The following is a 25340-nucleotide window of genomic DNA, read 5'->3' as shown; positions in this document are numbered from 1 at the left end:
GATCCTCCTGCCATAGTCTCCCGGAGTGCTGGGATCACAGGTGTGGACCTCTGCGCTCAGCTGCAGCTTCCTCATTTGGAAAACAGCAGGAGAAGGTACGGCCAGCTGAGATGCAGGCTCTGCCAACTCTGGCATGCCAAAGCTCTGGGCACAGGGCGAGCCCCACCAACGTGGGAGCCCAGAGCTATTTCTGACTAGGTCCCTGCGCGCCTGCCCCAGCAACAGCCAAGTGGCCCGGGGCAAGACCGCCCCGCCCGCCCTCCCGGCTGCCACACCTTCCCCTCCACAGCAACCAGCCCCGACACACAGAGGCCAGAGGGCTCGTCAGAGCCACAGGGTAGAAACTCTAGCAGAGGGTTTTGAAAGCAGGTTGTACTTCATTCTTGCTGAGCGAGTGCACGTGTGTGTGTTTGTGTGCGTGCGTGTGTGTGCGTGTGTGTTGGGGTGTGTGTGTGTGTGTGTGTGTGTGTGTGCAGAGTCCCCGGCTCTGTGTTTTTATTGCACTTTCCTGCTGGGCTTCCAGCTGCCCCGCCAGTTCCGGGGAGGGCCCTGGGCCAGAGGCTGTCCGTCCCCCTCCTTCATAAAGTCCTGGCCGTGGGACACCCTGCACAGCTGCCCAGCCTGCGAGACGGGACAGCCGTGTCCCACCCACTCTTTCCCCGGCCAGGCCGATCCAGCCGCTCCTGCCCGCAGCTCCTACCATGGGAGGCCACGTCTTTCTCGGTAAGAACTTCGGGGCCCCCGCTGGGAGGGGCGAGGAAGGTCCCTTGGGATCCCATGGCTGCGTCTGAGAAACGGGAGGCTCTGCTGGTGGCTGTGGAGCCTGTGATGGAGGAAGCCACATGGTCAGGCAGGCACTCAGGAGCCCATGGGGAGAGGGGCTGCTTGCTGGTCCGTGGGCACAGGCACACCCCGGCAGGAACGCCAGGGTGCTCTCGGAGCCTGCTCCCCTGCCTGGAGGGATCCTCAAGCTTTCTACTGGAGCCAATTTGGCATCTGCTCCCTAATAGGGGAAACTGAGGCACAGGGGAAGGAAAGGGGCAAAAAGTGAGTGCTGGGACCTGGAGCGCCGCTGCTCTTAGCACAGCACATAGAAGGACATGAGTGGGGGGGGAAGCCAGAGACCGGGAGTTCTCCAAGCCAGGGACCCCCAATCTGTCTCTCACAGTCTCAGCGGCAGGGGCAGCCCCAGAGACCCCAGTTCTTGCTCCCCGCGGACCTGGCTGGGGCTCAGCAGCAGGTGGAAGGGACTTGGGTGGCTGTGGGTTTGAATTTGACTTTGATCGTGACTTCCCCTCACTCCCTTTCCCGCCCCACCCAAGGTGACTGTAACGGTTATCAGGTCAGCTGGTTGCCTTAGCAACGGGGCAACAAAGAGAGTGAAAAAATGACATTTGGGGCAAAAAACAGAACTTCCCGGACCACAGGGACACAGATCCCCTGGGCCAGCCCCAATAGGCAGGTGTCAGCCCAGCACCCACTCTGGGTGAGAGAGAGAGATAAGAGCCCACCTTGGGGTTCTTGGGGGCACACCTGGGGGGTGCAGCTGCCAAGACCCAGCTTCCCGGGGATTCCCTGGCCTGACTGTCTGTGTCACCCGGGCCAAGTCACAGAGCCTCTGCGCTTAACTTCTCCTCTGTAGGGTGGAACACAGCCCGTCTCCATCTAAGAATGTTTTCAGGGTTGAGTTAGGACGCACACCGTTCCTGGTTCACAGTGAGAAGTCAGTGGATGGCATTGTAACATCGTTGGCCGGGTGCGGTGGCTCACACCTGCAATCCCAGTACTGAGAGGCTGAGGCAGGTGGGTTTCTTGAGCCCAGGGGTTGGAGACCAGCCTGGGCAACGTAGCGAGATGTTGTCTCCACCAAAAAAAAAATTTTTTTTTTTGAGATGAAGTCTCACTCTCTCAGTTCAGTGCACCCTCCGCCTCCCGTGTTCAAGCGATTATCCTGCCTCAACCTCCTGAGTAACTGGAATTACAGGCACGCATCACCATGCCCTGCTAATTTTTGTATTTTTAGTAGAGACAGGGTTTCACCATGTTGGCCAGGATGGTCTTGATCTCTTGACCTCGTGATCCACCCGCCTCGGCCTCCCATAGTGTTGGGAATACAAGTGTGAGCCACCGTGCCTGGCCAAAAAAAAATTTTTTTAATTAGTCGGGCTTGGTGGTGTGTGCCTATAGTCCTCGCTGCTCTGGAGGCTGAGGTGGGAGGATCCCTTGAGCCCAGGAGGTTGAGGCTGCAGTGAACTGTCTTTGCACCACTGCACTCCTGCTTGGGTGACAGAGCAAGATCTTATCTCGAAAAATAAATAAATAATAAGGCTGGGTGAGGTGGCTCATGCCTGTAATCCCAGCACTTTGGGAAGCTGAGGTGGGCAGCTTGGTCGGGGCCAGGAGTTCAAGACCAGCATGGTCAACATGGTGGAACACTGTCTCTATTAAAACCAAAAAACAGGCCAGGCACAGTGGCTCATGCCTGTAATCCCAGCAGTTTGGGAGGCCAAGGTGGGCAGATTGGTTGAAGTCAGGAGTTCAAGACCAGCATGGCCAACATAGTGAAACCCCATCTCTACTAAAATCAAAAACCAGCTGGGCGTGGTAGCCTGTGCCTGTAATCCGAGCTACACAGGAGGCCAAGAATCGCCTGAACCTAGGAGACAGAGGTTGCAGTGAGCCGAGACTGCACCACTGTACTGTAGGGGGACAGTGAGACCCTGTGTCAAAATAAATGAATAAACAATAAATGATGATGATGATTAAATTCTAGTAAGACCCCGGTGGGTTTAGAGAATTGTCTGGAGGTCCTTAGCAGGAAGCCTAAAGAAGGGGTGACTGCCCCACCCCCTGCCCCAGGGTCTCTGCAGGAAACTCACGGCTCAGGGCTCCGCCCAGAGAATTCGAACCAGATGGAACTCAACCCAGAACAGCAGCTCCTCTCCCGGCTTCTGTTTGGGCCACTTCCAAGGCCCCAGATGGAGGCAGCCAGGCCCTGTCGCCTCAGTGTGGGGGTGGAGAACCCAGCTCAGCCCAGGCAGACGGGAGAGGCACAAAAGAATCCTGCCTGGGGACCTGGGGACCTCAATCCCTCCATTCCTCCTTCCCCAGCCTCTTCCAGTCACTGGATTCTTCCTGATCTTTTTCTGGGCTCCAAGCCTCAGTTTCTCTGTCTGTAGAATGGGTGTCAACACAGCCCCTGCCTCCTAGAGCGGTTTTGAGCTTTAACGGAGTTACCCGGGGCTTTGGGAGTTGGAGACGAATCTGCCTAGATCAGTCCCACCAGGGAAGCTCATTTCATGGTCAGATCTGCAAAGAGGAACTGGGTCCTGGCCAAGGGAGGAACTAGCCAAGCCCTGTGGCTGGAGAGGAGGAAGAGGGAAAGCCTGACGCTGGCTGGGGAGGGGACACAGGCTTGGGCTGGGGTGTTTCGGCCTCGGTTTAACCCAGCCGGAAGGAGCGTGGAGGTGGGAGTGGGGTTCTCTGCCTCCCACCCACTTAAGCGGTAGTAAATTTGGACACGGGGGCTGAGTGGTCTGGGCACCTCCAGTCTGCACCCCAGACACCCCCCTCTGAAGCAGTGCTCACAACCCACCCCAGAATTCCCCTGGGAGCCCCCTCCAGGGTTGAATTGGGGCGGATGAGTGGTGAGTCATTCCTTCCCTTCGGCCCAGGAAGTGACTCATGCCCAGCCGTTGTCCTGGTCCCCATCCCTCTGCCCAACAACCCCCTTCAGGTCTCCCTGGATTATTGGGGTCCCAGTATTTCCAGATCGGCAGGGACTGGAAATCCCTCCCAAGGCCCCACCTGCCACTCAGATCCCAATGCCCTCCCGTCCCCCACTTCCCTTCTGTTTCCATTCACCCTCCTTTCTCATGGTTCTCTCTCTGCCTCACGGTTTCTCTCTCTGCCTCACTGTCTCTCTCTGCCACACTGTCTCTCTCTGCCTCACTATCTCTCTCTGCCTTACTGTCTCTCTGCCTCACTATCTCTCTCTGCCTCACTGTCTCTCTCTGCCTCACTGTCTCTCTCTGCCTGTCTCTCTCTCTGCCTCACTGTCTCTCTCTGCCTCACTGTCTCTCTCTGCCTCACTGTCTCTCTCTCTGCCTCACTGTCTCTCTCTGCCTCTCTGTTCTCTCTGTCCCGTCTCCTCCTGTGTTCTCTCCTGCTTTCTGTGGGTCCTTTCCTTCTCTCCACCTCTCTCTATCATCATGTAATTTGTCTCTCATCTCTATCTCTGTCTCCTTCTCTGTCCTTCCTTCCTTCAAAAAAATTTTTTTTGAGACAGAGTGTCACTCTTGTTGCGCAGGCTGGAGTGCAATGGTGTGATCTCTGCTCATTGCAACCTCCGCCTCCTGGGTTCAAGTGATTCTCCTGCCTCAGCCTCCTGAGTAGCTGGGATTACAGGCATGCGCCACCATGCCCAGCTAATTTATTTTTGTATTTTTAGTAGAGACGGGGTTTCACCATGTTGCCCAGGCTGGTCTCAAACTCCTGACCCCAGGTGACCCACCTGCCTCAGCCTCCCAAAGTGCTGGGATTACAGACGTGAGCCACCGCGCCTGGCCCTCTCTCTCTCTTTCTTTCTTTCTTTTTTTTTTTTTTTGAGACGGAGTTTCGCTCTTGTTACCCAGGCTGGAGTGCAATGGCGCGATCTCGGCTCACTGCAACCTCCGCTTCCTGGGTTCAGGCAATTCTCCTGCCTCAGCCTCCTGAGTAGCTGGGATTACAGGCACGCACCACCATGCCCAGCTAATTTTTTGTATTTTTAGTAGAGACGGGGTTTCACCATGTTGACCAGGATGGTTTCGATCTCTCGACCTCGTGATACACCCGCCTCGGCCTCCCAAAGTGCTGGGATTTCAGGCTTGAGCCACCGCGCCCGGCCTCTCTCTTTCTATTTCTCTCTCTTTGTGTCTGTCTTTTTCTGTCTCTCTGTCTCTCTCTCTCCTTCTGTGTTAGGGTGTCCTGAGTGCTGGGAACCGCCGCTGCACGTGCACCCAACAGGCGGCGATGCGTCTTCCTGTGGGCGGGGCGCGCCGGGGTGAAATATCACTGCTGACTCGCAGGATGGGCCACCAGGGCTGGTGGCAGTTGTGGGTGTGGTGTGTGTGCACCTGTGTCCCTGAGGAAGCCTGCGGGTCCAGAGCATCTTAGAGCCTGGGGGATCCAACGCCTTCACTTTGTTTTTTTCTGAGACGGAGTCTTGCTCTGTCTCCCAGGCTGGAGTGCAGTGGCACAATGTCAGTCCACTGCAACCTCCGCCTCCCGGGTTCAAGCGATTCTCTTGCTTCAGCCTCCCGAGTAGCTGGGATAACATGCCCACCACCACACCTGGCTAATTTTTTGTATTTTTAGTAGAGACGGGGTTTCACCATATTGGGCAGGCTGGTCTCGAACTCCCAACCTCAGGTGATCCACCAGCCTATGACTCCTAAAGTGCTGGGATTACAGGCCTGAGCCACCACAACCGACCACACCTTTGTTTTTACCTAAAGAAATGTAGATGGCAGTAAATGCTCAGGCACTCCAGGCAGCAGTCATGCGGTTCACTCCCACACTACACCGGGGAGTGCGCGCCATCATCATCCCCATTCTACAGAAGGGGAAACTGAGGCAGAGAGGCCCACAGTCTGGGATTTGAACTGGGGTCGCCTGGCTCCAGTCTGTTTCCTTAGCCGCTCCCCGCTGCCCAGGTCAGAGCAGCAGCAGCTGGCACTGAGAACCACCCCCAGGCTCATGGCCCTTCCCTACTCCTCAGTTCCTGAAATCCCATCCCCAAGCCGACCTCAGGAGGCTGAGGTGGGAGGATCACTTGAGGTCAGGAGTTCAAGATCAGCCTGGGCAGCAGAGCAAGACTCTGTCTCTAAAATAATTTTTAAAATTATTTTTAGGGCCGGGCGCGGTGGCTCAAGCCTGTAATCCCAGCACTTTGGGAGGCCGAGGTGGGTGGATCACGAGGTCAAGAGATCGAGACCATCCTGGTCAACATGGTGAAACCCCGTCTCTACTAAAAATACAAAAAACTAGCTGGGCATGGTGGTGCGTGCCTGTAATCTCAGCTACTCAGGAGGCTGAGGCAGGAGAATTGCCTGAACCCAGGAGGCGGAGGTTGCGGTGAGCCGAGATCGCGCCATTGCACTCCAGCCTGGGTAACAAGAGCGAAACTCCGTCTCAAAAAAAAAAAAAAAAAGAAAGGTGGGGGGGAGGGCAGAAAGGAGGGAGGGAGGAAGGAAGGAAGGAAGGGAGAAAATTCAAAATATGGTGGTGCACACCTGTAGTCCCAGGTACTCGGGAGGCTGAGGCAGGAGGATCACTTGAGCCTAGGAATTGGAGGCTGCAGTGAGCTGTGATTGCACCACTTCACTCCAGCCTTGGTGACTGAGCGAGACCCTGTGTCCAAAACAAGAACAAAAACAAAAAACCCACCCCGTCACCCAGTGAGAGACTCTCTGGTTTGAGCACCCGAGTTGGATGTGACATCTGCTCACTCTGTTTGAACGACTGACAGGATCTGGGCCTGAGAGGGGTCAGCATCCTCCTGCCCCAAAATGCACCCCCTTCAGCCTCCTTTCCCAGCTCTGGGGTCCCCTCTGACCCCCTTTCCTTTCTCTGTTGCAGCATTCTGTGTCTGGCTGACTCTGCTGGGAGCTGAAACCCAGACCCCTTCCAAGGGTGAGTCCGCTGGGAGCAGACAGCACGGTCCACAGCCAGAGCCCGGGGAGGGCCCTGGACCCCCACCCAGCCCCTTTCAGCCCAGGGAAAGAGAGGCCTCAGGCACCGGAGCCTCAGCACCCTCCCTGTCTCTCCCAGGGCCCCTTTTGTGGCTCCCATTGCCCCTCACCTTCTGACCATGCTCTCTGCTCCTGCAGACTGTACCCGCCGGTGCCCTCTGAACTCCGTGTGTGTCAACGCCACCGCCTGTCGCTGCAATCCAGGGTTCACCACTTTATCTTCAGCTGAGATCTTCTTCAGCCTCACGGAGACGTGTGATGGTACAGAGGCCTGGGGGCAGCGCAGGGTGCCTCCGAGATGATGAGGCATTGCCCAGTGCCAGTGGGGGCCAGAGGTTGTTATTAGGGGCCTCAGCCTCACCTTCCAGATGATCATCATGGGCAGAGAAAGGAGAAAGAGGGCAGGCACGGTGGCTCACGCCTGTAAGTAATCCCAGCACTTTGGGAGGCCAAGGCGGGCAGATCACCTGAGGTCCAGAGTTCGAGACCAGCCTGGCCAACGTGGGTGAAACCCCATCTCTATACTAAAACACAAAAAATTAACCGGGCGTGGTCGCGATTGCCTGTAATCCCAGCTACTTGGGAGGCTGAGGCAGAAGAATCGCTTTAATCTGGGAGGTGGAGGTTGCAGGGAGCCGAGATCATGCCACTTCACTCCAGCCTGAGTGACAAGAGTGAGATTCTGTCTCAAAAAAGAGAGAAAGACAGAAAGAAAAGAGAAGAAAAAGAGAGGAAAGAAGGGAAAGAAAGAGAAAAGGAAGGAAGGGAGAGGGAGAGAGGGAGGGAGGGAAGGAATGGGGGAGGGAGGGGGGAAGGAGTGGGGGAGGGAGGGGGGAAGGAATGGGGGAGGGAGGGAGGGAAGGAATGGGGGAGGGAGGGAGGGAAGGAATGGGGGAGGGAGGGGGGGAAGGAGTGAAGGAAAAAATATGAAGGAGGAGAAGTAAGAAGTGAATAGGCATCACTTCCTGGAGAGACAGAAGCTGGGTGCTCAGGAATCGCAGGTCTGTGCCTCAGTTTACCCTTAAGACTGGGGAGAAGGTACATTCTGGCCATGTTTTCTTCTTCGTTATTTTTCTTTCTTTTTTTTTTTTTTTCCTTTTTTTTTGAGTCAGAGTCTCACCCTGTCACCCAGGCTGGAGTGCAGTGGCCCAATCTCAGTTCCCTGCAACCTCCACCTCCCAGGTTCAAGCAATTGTCCTGCCTCAGTCTCCTGAGTAGCTGGGATGACAGGCATCCACCACCACGCCTGGCTAATTTTTGTATTTTTCATAGAGATCGGGTTTCGCCATGTTGGCCATGTTGGTCTCGAACTCCTGATCTCTGATGATCTGCTGGCCTTGGCCTCCCAAAGTGCTGGGAGTACAGGTGTGAGCCACCTCGCCTGGCTGCGATGGGGTTTAATTTTCTACAAAAAGACTGGGGAGGGGGATGTGGAGCTTCCTGCCCATCCCCCACCTCAGCGCTGTCTACCATGTCCAAATCTAGGATGCCAGCCAGAGAACTGAGACCAAGTGTGGTCTTCAGGAATGGCTTGCTCCAGTTGCAGCACAGCCTGTGCAATGCAACTTGAGATTCTTTCCACAAGATACGAAGAAGCAGGCCCCATGTTGGGGAGTAAGGACAGGGGCCTCTGCCCTGAGGGAACTCACATCTTTGGGAGGTGACTCCCTATCCTGTTGTGTTCCAGACATAAACGAGTGTGTGTCACCATTCAAACCGTCATGTGGAAAATTCTCGGACTGCGTGAATGTGGAGGGAAGCTACTACTGTACGTGCAGCCTGGGATATGAGCCTGCTCCTGGGGCAGAAAGATTCATGAATGAGAGTCAGAACACGTGTCAAGGTAAGAAACACCCCGTGTCCTCTGACGCTCCATCCATGAGATTTGGGGTCACCAGAGCCATTCTGGCAGCTTCCAGAGAGCAGGGTCTTCCAGAGAGCAGGGTCAGTGCCTGGGGTCTGAGATGGGCTGCACCCCCAGCCCAGAGAGGCAGAGTAATGTGAGGATTAAGGGCCGACTCTGGGACCGGCTGCCTGGGTCAAATCCTGATGATCACGTGTGTGGCATTGGCCAGGGTACTTATTCAGACTTCCCACATGTGAGATGTGATAACGTTATCACGCTTTTAATCCCAGCGCTTTGAGAGGCTGAGGCGGGAGGATCTCTTCAGGCCAGGAGTTCAAGACCAGGCCAGGCAACATAGGAAGACACCACCCCTAAAAAAATATGAATATTGGCGGGTACAGTGGCTCATGCTTGTAACCCCAGGACTTTGGGAGGCTAAGGCAGGTAGGTTGCTTGAGCATGGGTTTGAAACCAGCCTGGGCAACATGGTGAAACCCCCCAAAAATACAAAAAAAAAAAAAATTAATTAGCCAAGTGTAGCGGCCGGCACCTGTAGTCTCCGATACTTGGGAGGCTGAGGCGGGAGGATTGCTTGAGCTTGGGAGGTCAAGGCTGCAGTGAGCCATGATCACGCTACTGCGCTCCAGCCTGAGTGACAGAGCAAGCAAGATCCTGCCTGTAAAAAAAAAAAAAAAAAAAAGGCCGGGCGCGGTGGCTCAAGCCTGTAATTCCAGCACTTTGGGAGGCCGAGGCGGGTGGATCGCAAGATCAAGAGATCGAGACCATCCTGGTCAATATGGTGAAACCCTGTCTCTACTAAAAATACAAAAATTAGCTGGGCATGGTGGTGCGTGCCTGTAATCCCAGCTACTCAGGATGTTGAGGCAGGAGAATTGCCTGAACCCAGGAGGCGGAGGTTGCGGTGAGCCGAGATCGTGCCATTGCACTCCAGCCTGGGTAACAAGAGTGAAACTCCGTCTCAAAAAAAAAAAAAAAAAAAAAAAAAAAATCAAACCAAAGCTTTCTTGGAGGCAGGATTTTTAGATATCAAAAAATTAAAAACATTAAAAAAAGAACTGGCCAGGCGCAGTGGCTCACACCTGTAATCCCAGCACTTTGGGAGACCAAGGCAGCAAGGCAGGTGGATCATGAGGTCAGGAGTTCAAGACCAGACTGACCAACATGTTGAAATCCTGTCTCTACTAAAAATACAAAAAGTAGCCGGGTGTGGTGTCGCATGCCTATAACCCTAGCCACAGGAAGCTAAGGCAGAAGAATCACTTGAACCCAGGAGGCAGAAGTTGCAATGAGCCAAGATTGTGCCACTGTGCGCCAGCCTGGGCGACAGAACAAGACACCGTCTCAGAAAAAAAAGAAAACAGATAGTTCGGGTGCCATGGCTCACACATGTAATCCCAACACTTTGGGAGGCCAAGGTGGGAGGATCACTTCACTAGAGGTCAGGAGTTCAAGACCAGCCTGGCTAACATGTATAGAGAGAGAGAAGGGGAAGAAAGAGTCCTTATCTTTTACTTGTTTTTGTTTGTTTGCTTTTGAGACGGAGTCAGTCTCACTGTCACCCAGGCTGGAATGCAGTAGTGCAATCTCAGCTCACTGCACCCTCCGCCTCCTGGTTCAAGCTAGTCTCATGCCTCAGCCTCTCAAGTAGCTGGGATTACAGGCGTGAGCCACCATGCCTTATCTTTTAAAGATAACAATAAAAGTAGCTTTGCTTTGGGAGGCGGGTGGATCACGAGGTCAAGAGATCCAGACCATGGTCAACAGGGTGAAACCCCGTCTCTACTAAAAATACAAAAAATTAGCTGGGCATGGTGGCGTGTGCCTGTAATCCCAGCTACTCAGGAGGCTGAGGCAGGAGAATTGCCTAAAACCCAGGAGGCGGAGGTTGCAGTGAGCTGAGATCGCGCCATTGCACTCCAGCCTGGGTAACAAGAGCGAAACTCCGTCTCAAAAAAAAAAAAAAAAAAAAAGTAGCTTTGACCTTTGTTAAACTTATGACCTTGGACAAGTTACTTTAATCTCCCTGCACCTCGGTTTACCCATCTGTAAAAGGAGAGTAATGGCATTTATCTCGTAGAGTTGCTGGGAACGTAAATTATATTATAAAAGCACTTAACAGGCCGGGCACAGTGGCTCACACCTGTAATCCCAGTACTCTGGGAGGCCGAGGCAGGTGGATCATCTGATGTCAGGAGTTTGAGACCAGCCTGGGCAACATGGTGAAATCCCATCTCTACTAAAAATACAAAAGTTAGCTGGAGGTGGTGGCACATTCCTGTAGTCCCAGCTACTTGGGAGTCTGAAGCATAAGAATCGCTTGAACCCAGGAGGCGGAGGTTGCAGTGAGCCGAGATTATGCCACTGCACTCCAGCTTAGGTGACAGAGTGAGCCTCCGTCTCAATTAAAGAAAAAACACATAACAGCCCCTGGCTTGCAGAACGCACTCTTTCCGCAATGACTGTTGGGTTTTTTTTGTAATTCTGCTCTGATGCGGCCCCAGCATGGGTTTCCCTAGGGTGCAAGGATCAGAGAGCAGATGCGAGGCTGCAACCTTGCAAGAGGCGCGGAGCCTTTGCTATGGTCTTCCTTGAGGCACCAGCTCAGGTCAAGAGAAATGGGACTCCAGGCTTTGCCTGTCTTCCAAGGAAGCTGGTTGGGCAGGGGAGGGGCTTCCAGGATCCACCAGGGCAGATGGGAGCCGCGACTCATTCCAAGAGAGGGAGTTAGTGCAGGCTACCACAATCAGGAAGAGGGCTGGGGCAGAGCTGGGAGGTGATGAGACTCAGGACTCAGAAGGTCAGGAGGGCCCCTGCTGCAGAGAGAAGAAAGGGCCCACCGCCGGATCCCAGCCCCACCCCTCCTGGCTGGCATTCGGGCAGAGGGACAAAGAGGGAGGTAGGGTGGGGGACAAGGCAGAGATCCGATCTGTGTACCTGGGACGTGCACCTGCGTAGATCCCAGCAGGAGGCTTCTGCCTGCCACACTGCTAGCCCCAGGAGCCCCTTGCAAGCGGACGTTGTGTGGTTCCACATGCATGTGACTTGACCAGAGAACAGAGTCTTCGTGTGAATTGGAAAAAGACGCCCCTCTCCCAGTGGACACATTTGGCACACAAAGAGTAGACTGATTTTCAGCCCCTGCTCATCTCATTGGCCCAATATCTTTGTGCAGTAAGCAACTTGCACAACTGTACTTGGCAATCATGGTGCCCTCCCAAGGTGCCGTGGCTAGGGGTGCTGCCCACCTGATGCTGCAAGCCCCCTACATGGGATGGTGGTTGTGATTATGGAGGAGGTGTGTTGCTGTGTTAGAAACAGGCCTGGGCTGAGAGAGGGGGACTCACCCAGGCAGCTGGGCAGAGACATGGACAGCAGGGCTGAGGTGTTAGAGAGACCTCCACGGACATCAAGGCAGGTGATGGAGACAGTTGCTGGTTTGGAGTAGGACCTACCACCAGAGGTGAGACACTCAGAGGGACCTGGGCCCCTCCCTTTAACCCTCAGCACTCCAGATCTCACTACTGCACCAGAGGACACACACACAGCGGGCATCACAGCCCATGGGGCCTCTGACATCGGGGCCAGAGACCTAGGGCAGCTCCCTCGACTCCTCACCCACTGTCTCCAGGCATCTCAGGGGTATCCTAGACACCTGATCGCCCGTGCTTGTCCTAATCCTGAGACTCAAGACCCTCCAGAGGGGGCCACTTCCAGAAGCTGAGAACATCTCCCTGCCCCTCTGGCACCTTATTTGCACAAAACAAAACGGGGCTGGCACTCAGGGTATTTCAGGAGCTCACGACATGGCGTGGCGAGGCGCATTCCAGCACAGTATCTGTCCTCTTCACCATCGCGGGGGACTGCCAGGATGAAACTTGCCGCCACGGCTCACACAGGCTCAGCCACACCAGGAACCCCGCTGACCCCCACCCCTACCATAATGAACCCCAAAACCCTGTCCAGAAACTCAGGAGGAGGGCATCTCAAGGACAGGACAACCTTGCCTGAAGATGCCTCCTGATCCTTTTCCTGGCCTTTTAGCCTGAGTTCATTTCCCCATCCAAGGCTCCACCCTGACCCACCCTGATAATTTCTGAGCCTGAAGGCACCTCCGATGATCAAGGCTTGGGAGGATGCTGTGGCCAGGGGTGAGCAGGGCGACATCGACCCCACAAATGCACTCAGAGTGCCGGGAGCTGTGACTCATGCCTGTAATTCTAGAACTTTCAGAGGCCAAGGTGGAAGGATCACCTGAGGTCGGGAGTTCGAGACCAGCCTGACCAACATGGTGAAACCCTGTTTCTACTAAAAATACAAAAATTAGCTGGGCGAGGTGGCGAGTGCTTGTAATCCCAGCTACCCAAGAAGCTGAGGCAGGGAATTGCTTGAACCCAGGAGGTGAAGTTTTGCAAAACCAGACTCGGAGGGTTGGTTGAAGGAAGCGGCTCCAGTCTGGACTAGACGGCAAGAGAGAACGTCACTGAGGGCCATCGCCCCAGCCTGGTCCTCTCCCGAGGTCAGTCCTGGTCTGGACCGCTCAGGGACAGAGACAGAAGCTTGAACCCCATACAGCAGGCCCCACAGGTTTCCACCCCCAGGGAACAACAAGGAACGAGAGGACAAATTCATCTGCCACCCCTCACCCATCAGCACCTGCACCCTTTCCAGCCACCAAGCCCTCGCTCACAGCCGGCTCTGCTCAGATGTGGATTCTCACCAGTCCCTTGTCCATAGATCCCTTCCTGGGGGTCAGAAAAAAGCATCTTCATAGACCCAGGCTGCCAGGCTGGACCTCAGCCTCCGCTGTCCACCCCAGCCTGCTGCCCACTGTCCGGGAGGCCCTGGCGTGTCCTGCAGCATCCCTGACTCTCCCACCCCTGCTGTTGAACTGCATGGGGGTGGCCCTGGCTCAGGAGGGGTCTTGGTCCCTGCCCATGAAGCTGGGTTCCAGAGCTCGTGTGGATGGGAGAGCACCATCCCGCTAGGGCCACTGGGATTCTGAGAATTCAGCCAGCGAGCTGCCACTCTGTGGGAGTCGGGCCCAGGGCCACTGTTGGGAGCCAAGATGTGTTCTGCCTGGGCACATGGCACATCCCTGCATTTGGTTCTCAGGAAGGCCCCACCCTGGCCGTTGCCCCGAATCCTCAGGCTGGGACACCCTAGCTGGGAGCTGCCCAGGAAGGCAGAGGAGAGGGGGAGAACTCAGCTGCTTCCAGCCACATCTGGACAACAGAGGGCCTGGGGCCACCGTGCTCACCATGGGACTCCTCGGTGTGGATTGGAAAAGGGAGGAAACAGTGGTGCCTTCCAGAAGCTTCCATGCCAGGAAACGTGGCGGACCCACAGCCCCGAGAGCTGCTCACAGCTACGGGTATCGTCACCCTCTCCTTCCTCTTGCAGACGTGGATGAATGTCAGCAGAGCCCAAGAAGCTGTAAAAGCCACAGCATCTGCACCAACACCCTCGGCAGCTACGCCTGCCACTGCCTGCCTGGCTTTGAGCCCAACCCTGAGGACCCGGAGCTCTGCCAAGGTAGAGACCCTGGGAGAAGGCTGTGAGGCTGGACAAGGAGCTGGGATGGAGCCAAGGCAGGTCTCACAAAGCAGCCAAGGAGGAGGGCAAAGACCTGCGGGTCCCCACGAGCCCAAGGACCTGCTAAACCCCTGCCTAAGCATTCAGCTCCCAGGAAGATCCCGCCACCGCAGGGAGGTGGCAGGACTTCCGGGAACCAGAGTGCACTTGTGAGACCCCCAGACATCGCCCCTTCCTCATCTGTCACATGCGAGTGGAAGGTGTCACTCCCAGTTCTGAGAAAAAGAACCTCCACCATAGTGAGAGAGGGAGCGGGTGAGAGATTTTAGCTTTTAGTCATGGAAGTCCAGCTCTCATGACTCAGTTTCCCCTTTGGTTTCACCTCCTATAAACTGGGGACCATGGTCCCTGCTGTGCCCTTCTTATAGGGAGACCATCATAAATGCTTTGAAGGTGAAGTTGAAGGTCACCAAGTGGTGGCACCTGTAATAATGGTGTTCAGTGTGGGGCAATGAAAAGACAGGGAGTGGGTACAGTGAGTGGAGGGCTGGCCTGGGCTGGTCGGGGACAGGGTTTGACCCTCTGACTTTGTCCTCAGATGTGAACGAATGCACCTCCGGAAAAAACCCATGCCACAACTCCACCCACTGCCTCAACAAAGTGGGCAGCTATCAGTGCCACTGTCGCCCGGGCTGGCAACCGATTCCAGGGTCCCCTAATGGCCCAAACAATACCATCTGTGAAGGTCGAGAGCTCAGATCCCACGTTCTCAGAGATCCACAAACATCTGATCACATGTTCCACGTGCCCACGCAAACTGAGCAGAATGAATGCTGGAGGCACCCGGCTGTGCCAGGCATTCATTCTTCTGAGGCTAGATGAGAAAAGAGTAGGGGTCCTGGAGGAGCTGGGGTACTGAGGGGGAGGCTCAGGGGGACCCCAGACAGCAGCTGATGACTCCCTGGGAGGAAGGCGTTTCACTGTTTTCATAACCCGTACATCTGCATGCGGCCCACGTGCTGTGCCCAGGTCTCTCCACACTTCCATAACCCACCATCCACCACTCCGAGGCAGGCACTAATGCCGGGAAGAACGAGGTGGGGGCACAGGCAGGAGACAGGACCCTCTCCAGGCTGGGACGGGGCCTGACCCCCTCCTGTGTCCTCAGATGTGGACGAGTGCCGCTCCGGGCAGCATCAGTGTGACAACTCCACCGTCTGCTTCAACACCGTGGGTTCATACAACTGCCGCTGCCGCCCAGGCTGGAAGCCCAAACAGGGAATCCGGAATAACCAAAAGGACACTGTCTGTGAAGGTAAGACCGGACCCTAGAAGCTCCCCAACCCCGAGCGCACAGACAGATGCTCTCCCGCCTAGTGAGCCGCTCGTCTTGTTCCCTACAGACGTGACTTTCCCCACGTGGACCCTGCCCGCTGGAGTCCACAGCCAGGTGAGTGGCCCCTGCACGGACTAGGGGGCGGGAACTCCATCCACAGCCTCGTCCGAAACTTCCCACGCCCCGTCAAAGTCTCTAACCCCTGCATCTCCCCTCTCTGCAGAGGCTTTCTCGCTTCTTCAACCAAGTCCAGGATCTGGTCAGAAACTTCAAGCTGAGCTCAGTCAAGGATACCATCCAGGTAAGGGCAGGACTCCCCTAGGGTATAAGCAGCTGGGGGAGGCTGGGCATGGTCACGCCTGTAATTCCAAGCACTTTGGGAGGCCGAGGTGGGTGGATCACGAGGTCAGGAATTCGAGGCCAGCCTGGCCAAGATGGTGAAACGCCATCTCTACTAAGCATACAAAAATGAGCTGTGTGTGGTGGTGTGTACCTGTAGTCCCACTCAGGAGGCTGAGTCAGGAAAATTGCTTGAATCTGGGAGGTGGAGGCTGCAGTGACCTGAGATTGAGCCATTACATTCCAGCCTGGTGACACAGCGAGACTCTGTCTTTTTTTTTGAGACGGAGTCTCGCCCTCTCGCCAGGCTGGAGCGCAGTGGCGCGCTCTTGGCTCACTGCAACCTCTGACTCCCGGGTTCAAGCGATTCTCCTGCCTCAGCCTCCTGAGTAGCTGGGACTACAGGCACGTGCCACCACGCCCGGCTAATTTTGTATTTTTAGAGACAGGGTTTCACCACGTTGGCCAGAACGGTTTTGATCTTATGACCTCGTGATCCGCCCTCGTCAGCCTCCCAAAGTGCTGGGATTACAGGCGTGAGCCACCTCACCTGGCAAAGGTTTTCTTTTCTTTTCTCAACCAGGCCTGACCCTGCTTAGCTTCCGAGATCAGATGAGATCAGGCGCATTCAGGGTGGCATGGCTGGGACGTCGTCTTTAAAAAAAAAAAAAAAAAAAGGCCAGGTGCGGTGGCTCAAGCCTGTAATCCCAGCACTTTGGGAGGCCGAGGCAGATGGATCACGAAGTCAAGAGATCGAGACCATCCTGGTCAACACGGTGAAGCCCTGTCTCTACTAAAATACAAAAATTAGCCGGGCATGGTGACGCATGCCTGTAATCCCAGCTATTCAGGAGGCTGAGGCAGGAGAATTGCTTGAACCCAGGAGCCAGAAGTTGCAGTGAGCAGAGATCGTGCCATTGCACTCCAGCCTGGGTAACAAGAGCAAAACTCCGTCTCAAAAAAAAAAAAAAAAAGCCAGATGCAATGGCTTACGCCTGTAATGCCAACACTTTGGGAGGCAGAGACGGGTGGATAACCTGAGGTCAGGAGTTTGAGACCAGCCTGGTCAACTACAGTGAAACCCCATCTCTACTAAAAGTACAAAAATTAGCGGGGTGTGGTGCCGGGCACCCGTAATTCTCAGCTATTTGGGAGGCTGAGGCAGGAGAATTGCTTCAACCTGGGAAGCGGAGGTTGCAGTGATAGGAGATTGCGCCATTGCACTCCAGCCTGGGTGACAAGAGTGAAACTCTGTCTTTAAAAATAATAATAAATAGGCTGGGTGCGGTGGCTCAAGCCTGTAATCCCAGCACTTTGGGAGGCCGAAGCGGGTGGATCACGAGGTCAAAAGATCGAGACCATCCTGGTCAACACGGTGAAACCCTGTCTCTACTAAAAATACAAAAATTTAGCTGGGCATGGTGGTGCATGCCTGTAATCCCAGCTACTCGGGAGGCTGAGGCAGGAGAATTGCCTGAACCCAGGAGGCGGAGGTTGCGGTGAGCCGAGATCCGAGATCGCGCCATTGCACTCCAGCCTGGGTAACAAGAGTGAAACTCTGTCTCAAAAAAAATAATAATAATAATTAATAAATAACAAAACTAGCCAGATGTGGTGGCACGCTCCTGTAGTCCCTGCTACTAGAAGGCTGAGGTTGGAGGACTGCTCGCGTCTGAGAGGTGGAGGTTGCACTGAGCTATCATCATGTCACTGCACTCCAGCCTGGGTGACAGTGAGACCCTGTCTCAAAAAAAAAAAAAAAGAAAAGGAAAAAGGGCCAGGCTAGGTGATATAGACTCCCTTTCAAAAAACAATACCGCTGCGGCTGGGTATGGTGGCTCACACCTGTAATGCCAGCACTTTGGGAGGCCAAGGCAGGTGGATCACTGGAGGTCAGGATTTTGAGACCATCCTGGCTAACACAGTAAAATCCCATCTCTACTAAAAATACAAAAAAGTAGCCGGGCATGGTGGCACCTGCCTGTAGTCCCAGCTACTCTGGAGGCTGAGGCAGAAGAATGGCTTGAACCAGGGAGGCAGAGGTTGCAGTGAGCCAAGATCACGCCACCGCATTCCAGCCTCGGTGACAGAGCAAGATTTTGTCTCAAAACAAACAAACAAACAAACAAACAAAACAGGAAGAAGGAAAAAAGAACATAAAGACAAAACAGAGCGTGGTGGCAGGCAGCCTGCGCCCGAGGAGCGGTAAGCGCTGAGATCCCACACGTGCGCAGGCACATAGTCAATCCGCTGCTTGTTTCCTGGTTGCTGTGTCATCTCAGTGACTCCCTTGTGCCTGTGGATCTCCAGGGTGGTGTGTCCCCTGGTCGGGGGTGAAATCTAGGTCCTTTAGCCAACCCCTGTGGTCCGATTGCTCCAGTGATTCTGTCACCCCCCACCCCCTAGAACCTCATCAAATTGGTGGACGAACTGATGGAAGCCCCTGGGGACATAGAGGCCCTGGCCCCACCTGTCCGGCACCTCATAGCCACCCAGCTGCTCTCAAACCTTGAAGATGTCCTGAGGATCCTGGCCAAGACCCTGCCTAAAGGCCCCTTCACCTACCTTTCCCCTTCGAACACAGGTGAGGCCTTGGCCTGCCCTGCCCCAGCCTGGGCCCCGCCTGGTACCTGAGGTCCCCAGTGACTGCCCCTCTCCCCTTAGAACTGACCCTGATGATCCAGGAGCCGGGGGACAAGAACGTCACTATGGGTCAGAGCAACGCACGCATGAAGCTGAACTGGGCTGTGGCAGCTGGAGCCGAGAACGCTGGTACCAGCAGCCGTCTGGAGCGGGAGCCCGTGGGAGAGGGATAGAGGAGGTGGGATGGGGGCAGGGGGAGGTTCAGAATATGGAACAACTGCAAATTCCAGCACTTTGGGAGGCCGAGGTGGGTAGATCACTTAAGATTAGAAGTTCTGCCGGGCGCGGTGGCTCAAGCCTGTAATCCCAGCACTTTGGGAGGCCAAGGCGGGTGGATCACGAGGTCAAGAGATCGAGACCATCCTGGTCAACATGGTGAAACCCCGTCTCTACTAAAAATACAAAAATTTAGCTGGGCATGGTGGCACGTGCCTGTAATCCCAGCTACTCAGGAGGCTGAGGCAGGAGAATTGCCTGAACCCAGGAGGCGGAGGTTGCGGTGAGCCGAGATGGTGCCATTGCCCTCCAGCCTGGGTAACAAGAGTGAAACTCCGTCTCAAAAAAAAAAAAAAAAAAAAAAAAGATTGGAAGTTCTAGACCACCCTGGGCAACATGGTAAAACCTATCACTACAAAAAATACAAAAATTAGCCGGGTATGGTGGTATGTGCCTATAGTCCCAGCTACTCGGGAGGCTGAGTGGGGAGGATCAATTGATCCCAGGAGGTCAAGGCTGCTGTGAGCTATGACTGTGCCAAGAAGCTCCAGCCTGGGAGACGTAGTAAGACCTTGTCTCAATAAAAAAATAAAATTAAATTTAAAAAAAGCCAGGCACGGTGGCTCATGCCTGTAATCCCAGCACTTTGGGAGGCCAAGGCAGGTGGATCACCTGAGGTCAGGGGTTCAAGACCAGCCTGACCAACATGATGAAACCCTGTCTCTTCTAAAAATATAAAAATTAGCTGGGCGCAGTAGTAGGTGCCTGTAATCTCAGCTACTCAGGAGGCTAAGGCAGGAGAATCGCTTGAACCCGGGAGGCGGAGGTTGCAGTGGTCCGAGATCGTGCCATGTGCACTCCAGCCTGGGTGACAAGAGGGAGACTTTGTCTCAAAAAAAAAAAAAAAAAGGCCTGGAACGAAGGCGAGGTAGTTTACACCTGTAATCCCAGCACTTTGGGAGGCTGAGGCGGGTGGATCATCTGAGATCAGGAATTTGAGACCAGCCTGGCCAACATGGGGAAGCCCTGTCTTTACTAAAAATGCAAAAATTAGCCAGGTGTGGTGGCACGTGCCTGTAATCCCAGCTACTCAGGAGGCTAAGGCAGGAGAATTGCTTGAACCTGGGAGTGGAGGTTGCAGTGTGCTGAGATTGTGCCATTGCACTCCAGCCTGGGCGAAAGAGCGAAACTCCATCTCACAAACACACACACACACACACACACACACACAAAGGAACAACTGGAAACTCACCCATCAGGAGGGGCTGCTGGCGTCCTCGTGGTGGATTGGCTGAGCCTGAGGTGGACCATCTTGGGAGGGAGGATAGAGCATGGGAGGAGGATGGCACGGGTGGGCAGCGAGCTTGTCTCTTCCCCAGGCTCCGCCATGGCGGGAATCCTCTCCATCCGGAACATGACGACATTGCTGGCCGACGCTCCCTTGAACCTGGATTCCAAGAAGCAAGCCGAGCTGGAAGAGCTATACGAAAGCAACGTCCGTGGCGTTCAACTCACATGCCTCTCAGCCGTCAACTCCGTCTTTCTGAGCCACAATAACACCAAGGAACTCAGCTCCCCCATCCTTTTCGCCTTCTCCCACCTTGAGTCCTCCAGTGGGGAGGCAGGAAGAGAGCCTCCTGCTCGTCCTGGAGCCAAGGTCTCTGCTCACTCTCCTCCTTCCTCAAAGAGAACCCAGGGTCTTTGCACGTGCTGGGCCTCTGCCTGGGAGGCTCTTCCCCCACGTGTTTCTGACCCCATTTGGGCCTTTCCTAACCTCATTTCTTACTTATTTCTTTATTTATCTTATTTTGAGACAGTTTCCCTCTTGTTGCCCAGGCTGGAGTGCAATGGTGTGATCTCGGCTCATCGCAACCTCCGCCTCCTGAGTAGCTGGGATTCCAGGCATGTGCCACCAGGCCTGGCTAATTTTTGTATTTTTAGTAGAGACAAAGGTCTCTCCATGTTAGTCAGGCTGGTCTTGAACTCCCGACCTCAAGTGATCCGCCTGCCTCAGCCTCCCAAAGTGCTGGGATTATAGGCGTGAGCCACTGCACCTGCCTATTTTATTTCATTTATTTATTTTTAGTAGTAGTAGTATTTTTTGAGTTGGGGTCTTAGTCTGTTGCCACGCTTGGAGTGCAGTGGTGTGATCTCAGCTCACTGCAACCTCTGTCTCCCGGGTTCAGGCGATTCTCCAGCCTCAGCCTCCCAAGTAGCTGGGACTATAGACACGCACCACCACACCCAGCTAATTTTTTTTATTTTTAGTAGAGATGGGGTTTCACCATATTGGCCAGGATGGTCTTGATCTCTTGACCTTATGATCCTCCCGCTTTGGCCTCCCAAAGTGTTGGGATTACAGGCGTGAGCCACTGCGCCAAGCCATCTCTCCCACTCTTATGTCAACCTCACAAGGGTAGGTATTTGTGTCTGCCCTGTTCACTGCTGTGTCTCCAAACCTGTTACATTCAGTAGGCACTCAGTAAATGCTCATTAGTGAAAAACAGCCCTCTTGTGCTCAGCCAAGTCCAGGACCTAAGAGTGAGCTCCAGGCCAACCTCTCTGACCACCCCCATCTGCCCACAGGATGTGACACCTGGGCCACGGCAGGAGCTGATCTGTGCCTTCTGGAAGAGTGACAGCAACAGTGGAGGGCACTGGGCCACTGAGGGCTGCCAGGTGCTGGGCAGCAAGAACGGCAGCACCACCTGCCAATGTAGCCACCTGAGCAGCTTTGCCATCCTCATGGCTCATTACGACGTGGAGGTGAGCAGCTGGGGCCATCCTCAAGCACTCACAGGTAACAAGGTCCAGCTGCAACCAGACAGGCAGCCAGTTCTCCATGGAGCCTCACTGGTTGCTCAGATACATCTTCAGGGTGGTACAGCCCTGGTGTTCCCATGTCACCCCCCTCGCAGCGTCTTCCCTTGGCCCCTTCTCTGCGACCCTGCAACTATACGTTGGGTGCAGCCAGCGGCCCCTTTGCCTATCCATCTGGTACCAGTTGTGAGATGTCACTAAAAGCTCCCCGTGTAGAGCATTCCAAGGGAGCACCATTTTCTTTTATTTTTTTTGAGACAGAGTCTCACTCTGTCACCCAGGCTGGACTGCAGCAGCCGGATCTTGACTCACTGCAAGCCCCGCCTCCTGGGTTCAAGTCATTTTCCCGTCTCAGCCTCTGAAGTAGCTGGGATTACAGGCCTGCCACCACCATGCCTGGATAAGTTTTGTATTTTTTTTTTCTTTGAAAACTCGTTTTCTAAGATTTTGTATTTTTAGTAGAGACCGGGTGTCACCATGTTGTCCAGGCTAGCCTCGAACTCCTGACCTCAGGTGATCTGCCCACATTGGCCTCCCAAAGTGCTGGGATTACAGGTGTGAGCCACCCACCCAGCCTCTTTTCTTTCTTTTTTTGAGACAGAGTCCTGCTCTATTGCCCAGGCTGGAGTGCAGTGATGTGATCTTGGCTCACTGCAACCTCTGCCTCCCAGGTTCAAAAAATTATCCTGCCTCAGCCTCCCGAGTAGCTGGGATTACAGGTGCACACCACCACGCCCGGCTAATTTTAGTATTTTTAGTAGAGATGGGGTTTCAACCTGTTGGGCAGGCTGGTCTCAAACTCCTGACCTCAGGTGATCCGTCCACCTCACCTCCTTAAAGTGCTGGGATTACAGGTGTGAGCCACCGCTCCCAGCCTGGAGCACTGCTGTTTGACTTCAGTAGAATCCATAATTAAGCTGTGCCTTGTCGAAAACTGTAATTAACCAGGCAGAGAAGGGGGGCGTCTGTGGTCCAGGCCGAAAGTCTGGCAAGCACAAAAATGTGAAATCCCTAGACTCACCTACCAGCTGGTAAGAGTGGCCAGATGTAGGAGGGACAAGGGAGGAGGTCAGAGAGGTGGGCCTGTCAGAGTGTGGGGGAAAAAGGGACCAAAAAGAGGACAGGAAGGCCCCAGGCCCTGAAGGAACCCTGAGCACCCGGTGCCGCTCCTAGGACTGGAAGCTGACCCTGATCACCAGGGTGGGACTGGCGCTGTCACTCTTCTGCCTGCTGCTGTGCATACTCACCTTCCTGCTGGTGCGGCCCATCCAGGGCTCGCGCACCACCATACACCTACACCTCTGCGTCTGCCTCTTCGTGGGCTCCACCATCTTCCTGGCCGGCATCGAGAACGAAGGCGGCCAGGTGAGGTCCCGTCCCGCTCCCACCTGAGCTCGGGGTCAGGGAAGCCTGGGAGGGGTTAGCCCCGCCCACTCCCGGGGCTCGGTCGGGGAGGCGGGCCCTGGAGGCTTGGGGCCCCGCCCCTGCCCGGGATCTGGCACCCCGCCCCCTACCGGGGGGCCGCGTTGTCTCTTTAAAGGGCTCTAACTTTGGAGCCGCCTGGCCCTGCCCGGAGTCCCCGCTGGCTTCTGTGAGCGTTGTTGGGGGTGGGCCCTGAGAGCCTGGCCCTACCCCAGACCCGCCCACCCTTCGGCCGTGGTCCCGCCCACTCGCGTCGGCTCTGGCCCTATATGCCCCGCCCCTCGCTGACATCGCCCCGCCTCTGCGTCCCCGCCCTGCAGGTGGGGCTGCGTTGCCGCCTGGTGGCCGGGCTCCTGCACTACTGCTTCCTGGCAGCCTTCTGCTGGATGAGCCTCGAAGGCCTGGAGCTCTACTTTCTTGTGGTGCGCGTGTTCCAGGGCCAGGGCCTGAGTACGCGCTGGCTCTGCCTGATCGGCTACGGTGTGCCCCTGTTCATAGTGGGCGTCTCGGCTGCCGTCTACAGCAAGGGCTACGGACGCCCTAGATAGTGAGTGCAGTGAGGTGGGGCAGGGGGAGGGCGGGGTGCCAGGCCCGGGGCTCACGGGCAGTGTCGCATACCATGGCCCTCTGCCCTGGGTTCTGCTCCTGGCTTCCTGGGGCACTGATGGGACCCGTCCCTTCCATCCCAGCTGCTGGTTGGACTTTGAGCAGGGCTTCCTCTGGAGCTTCCTGGGACCTGTGGCATTCATCATTTTGGTAAGTACCCACTCCCCCTTCAAGCGCCAAGGTCCCAGGCCTGGCTGAACCATCTCTCCCACCCTCTAACCCACAATCTGCTCCCTGCCCAGTGCAATGCCGTCATCTTCGTGACGACTGTCTGCAAGCTCACTCAGAAGTTTTCTGAAATCAATCCAGACATGAAGAAATTAAAGCAGGCGAGGTGAGGAGGGGCTGGGAGGACCTGGGGGAGGGGCCAGGGCGAGGGGCGTGATGCTGGAGGTGGTGGGGGCCCACACTGCAACCTCCTTCCCGCAGGGTTCTGACCATCACGGCCATCGCACAGCTCTTCCTGTTGGGCTGCACCTGGGTGTTTGGCCTGTTCATCTTTGACAGTCGGAGCTTGGTGCTTACCTACGTGTTCACCATCCTCAACTGCCTGCAGGGCGCCTTCCTCTACGTGCTGCACTGCCTGCTCAACAAGAAGGTGGGGGCCTGGGCACGGTGGCGCAGGCCTGTTATCCTCCCACCTACTTAGGAAGCCGAGGGGGGAGGACTGCTTGAGCCCAGAAGTTCGAGACTAGCCTGGGCAACATAGCCAGGCCCTGTCTTGACAAAAAATTCAAAGATAGCCAGGTGCAGTGGTGAATACCAGTAACCTCAGCTTCCCAGGAGGCTGGGACAGGAGGATCCCATGGGCCCAGGAGTTCCAGGTTACAGTGAGCTATGATTGCGCCACTGCACTCCAGCCTGGGCTGGGAGACCTGATCTCAAAAAAACCAACAAAAACACCAAGGCGGGGCTGAGGGCAGAGCATGGGAGGGGCATGCAGGGTCCCAGGGCCTGCTCCTGGCCTGACCGGGTGTCCTGGGCCGGCAGGTTCGGGAGGAGTATCGGAAGTGGGCCTGCCTAGTTGCTGGAGGGAGCAAGTACTCAGAATTCACCTCCAGTACGTCTGGCACCGGCCACAATCAGACACGGGTAAGGGGCTGTGCCTAAGGTGGGCATGTGGGCAGGAAGACACCAGGGCTGGCTTCGGCCTCACCGGGCTCCCCCCTCCAGGCCCTCAGGGCGTCAGAGTCTGGCATGTGAGGATGCACCGCTCTGGATGGGCCAGCAGCTCCTGTGGCCACAGCAGCTTTGCACACGAAGACCATCCGTCCTCCTTCCATCGACCACCCTGCTCCCTCCACCCTTCCTCCTTGAGCCCATGTGTGCCACCAAGAGGGAGTGGCAGCTATAGTCTGGCACCAAAGCCCAGGACACCCAGTGGGGTGGAGTCGGAGCCGCTGGTCCTGCTGCTGGCTGCCTCTCTCTCCCACCTTATGACTCAGGGTGGGGACAGGCTGGCCCAGAACTGTGGCCTGTTGCCCTGGCACCTGTGGCCAGCACTCGGGACAGACTGAGGGCTCTTGTCCCGGCCTAGCCTTTTCCTCTCATGTCTTTGCTGCAGACTAGGCGCTGGGGCTCAGCTTCCCTCTTAAGCTAAGACTGATGTCAGAGGCCCCACAGCAGGGCCCCTTGGGGCCACTACCCGACGCTCACGGTACAGAGGCCTGCCCTGCCTGGCCAGGCTGGAGGTTCTCACTGTTGTGAAGGTTGTGATGTTGTGTAATGTGTTTTTATGTTTAAACCCTTCAATGTTGACACTTAAAATTAAACACACGCATACAGAAGATGGCCTTGACTGCTGGCGGTGACTTAGAAGCCAGGC

General features: G+C 55.4%; 1 protein-coding gene across 3 annotated transcripts; it reads left to right on the top strand.

The window, feature by feature from the left end:
* Positions 1 to 284: 284 nt before the first annotated feature.
* Positions 285 to 25306, top strand: ADGRE5 (adhesion G protein-coupled receptor E5). 3 transcript variants are annotated; one of them, XM_039466692.2, is made up of 20 exons: positions 286 to 723; positions 6622 to 6675; positions 6873 to 6995; positions 8422 to 8577; positions 14002 to 14133; positions 14732 to 14878; positions 15302 to 15448; positions 15537 to 15583; positions 15693 to 15770; positions 18215 to 18392; positions 18473 to 18580; positions 20047 to 20324; positions 21254 to 21433; positions 22661 to 22852; positions 23230 to 23456; positions 23599 to 23665; positions 23758 to 23849; positions 23945 to 24113; positions 24506 to 24607; positions 24689 to 25306. In XM_039466692.2, the coding sequence occupies exons 1-20, from the start codon at positions 702 to 704 to the stop codon at positions 24716 to 24718; spliced, it is 2529 nt and encodes an 842-aa protein (XP_039322626.1). In that variant the 5' UTR covers positions 286 to 701; the 3' UTR covers positions 24719 to 25306. The 3 variants fall into 3 exon arrangements, with proteins under 3 accessions (XP_074240618.1, XP_039322626.1, XP_039322629.1); XM_074384517.1 differs by lacking the exon at positions 18473 to 18580 and having other exon boundaries at positions 285 to 723; XM_039466695.2 differs by lacking the exons at positions 14002 to 14133; positions 14732 to 14878.
* The last annotated feature ends 34 nt before the right edge of the window (positions 25307 to 25340 follow it).

Source organism: Saimiri boliviensis, chromosome 14, assembly GCF_048565385.1.
Source record: "Saimiri boliviensis isolate mSaiBol1 chromosome 14, mSaiBol1.pri, whole genome shotgun sequence".
Lineage (NCBI taxonomy): Eukaryota > Metazoa > Chordata > Mammalia > Primates > Cebidae > Saimiri > Saimiri boliviensis.
Note: the sequence above shows the minus strand (reverse complement) of the source record. Positions and strands in the feature narration are given on the sequence as shown.

What these genes read in the sequence shown, in the direction of transcription:
- ADGRE5 (XM_039466692.2), top strand. Translation starts at nt 702, where the DNA reads ATGGGAGGCCACGTCTTTCTCG. An exon ending in TCGAGAACGAAGGCGGCCAG is followed by an intron (nt 22,853 to 23,229) that starts GTGAGGTCCCGT and finishes CCCGCCCTGCAG; the next exon opens with GTGGGGCTGCGTTGCCGCCT. An exon ending in CTGTGGCATTCATCATTTTG is followed by an intron (nt 23,666 to 23,757) that starts GTAAGTACCCAC and finishes CTCCCTGCCCAG; the next exon opens with TGCAATGCCGTCATCTTCGT.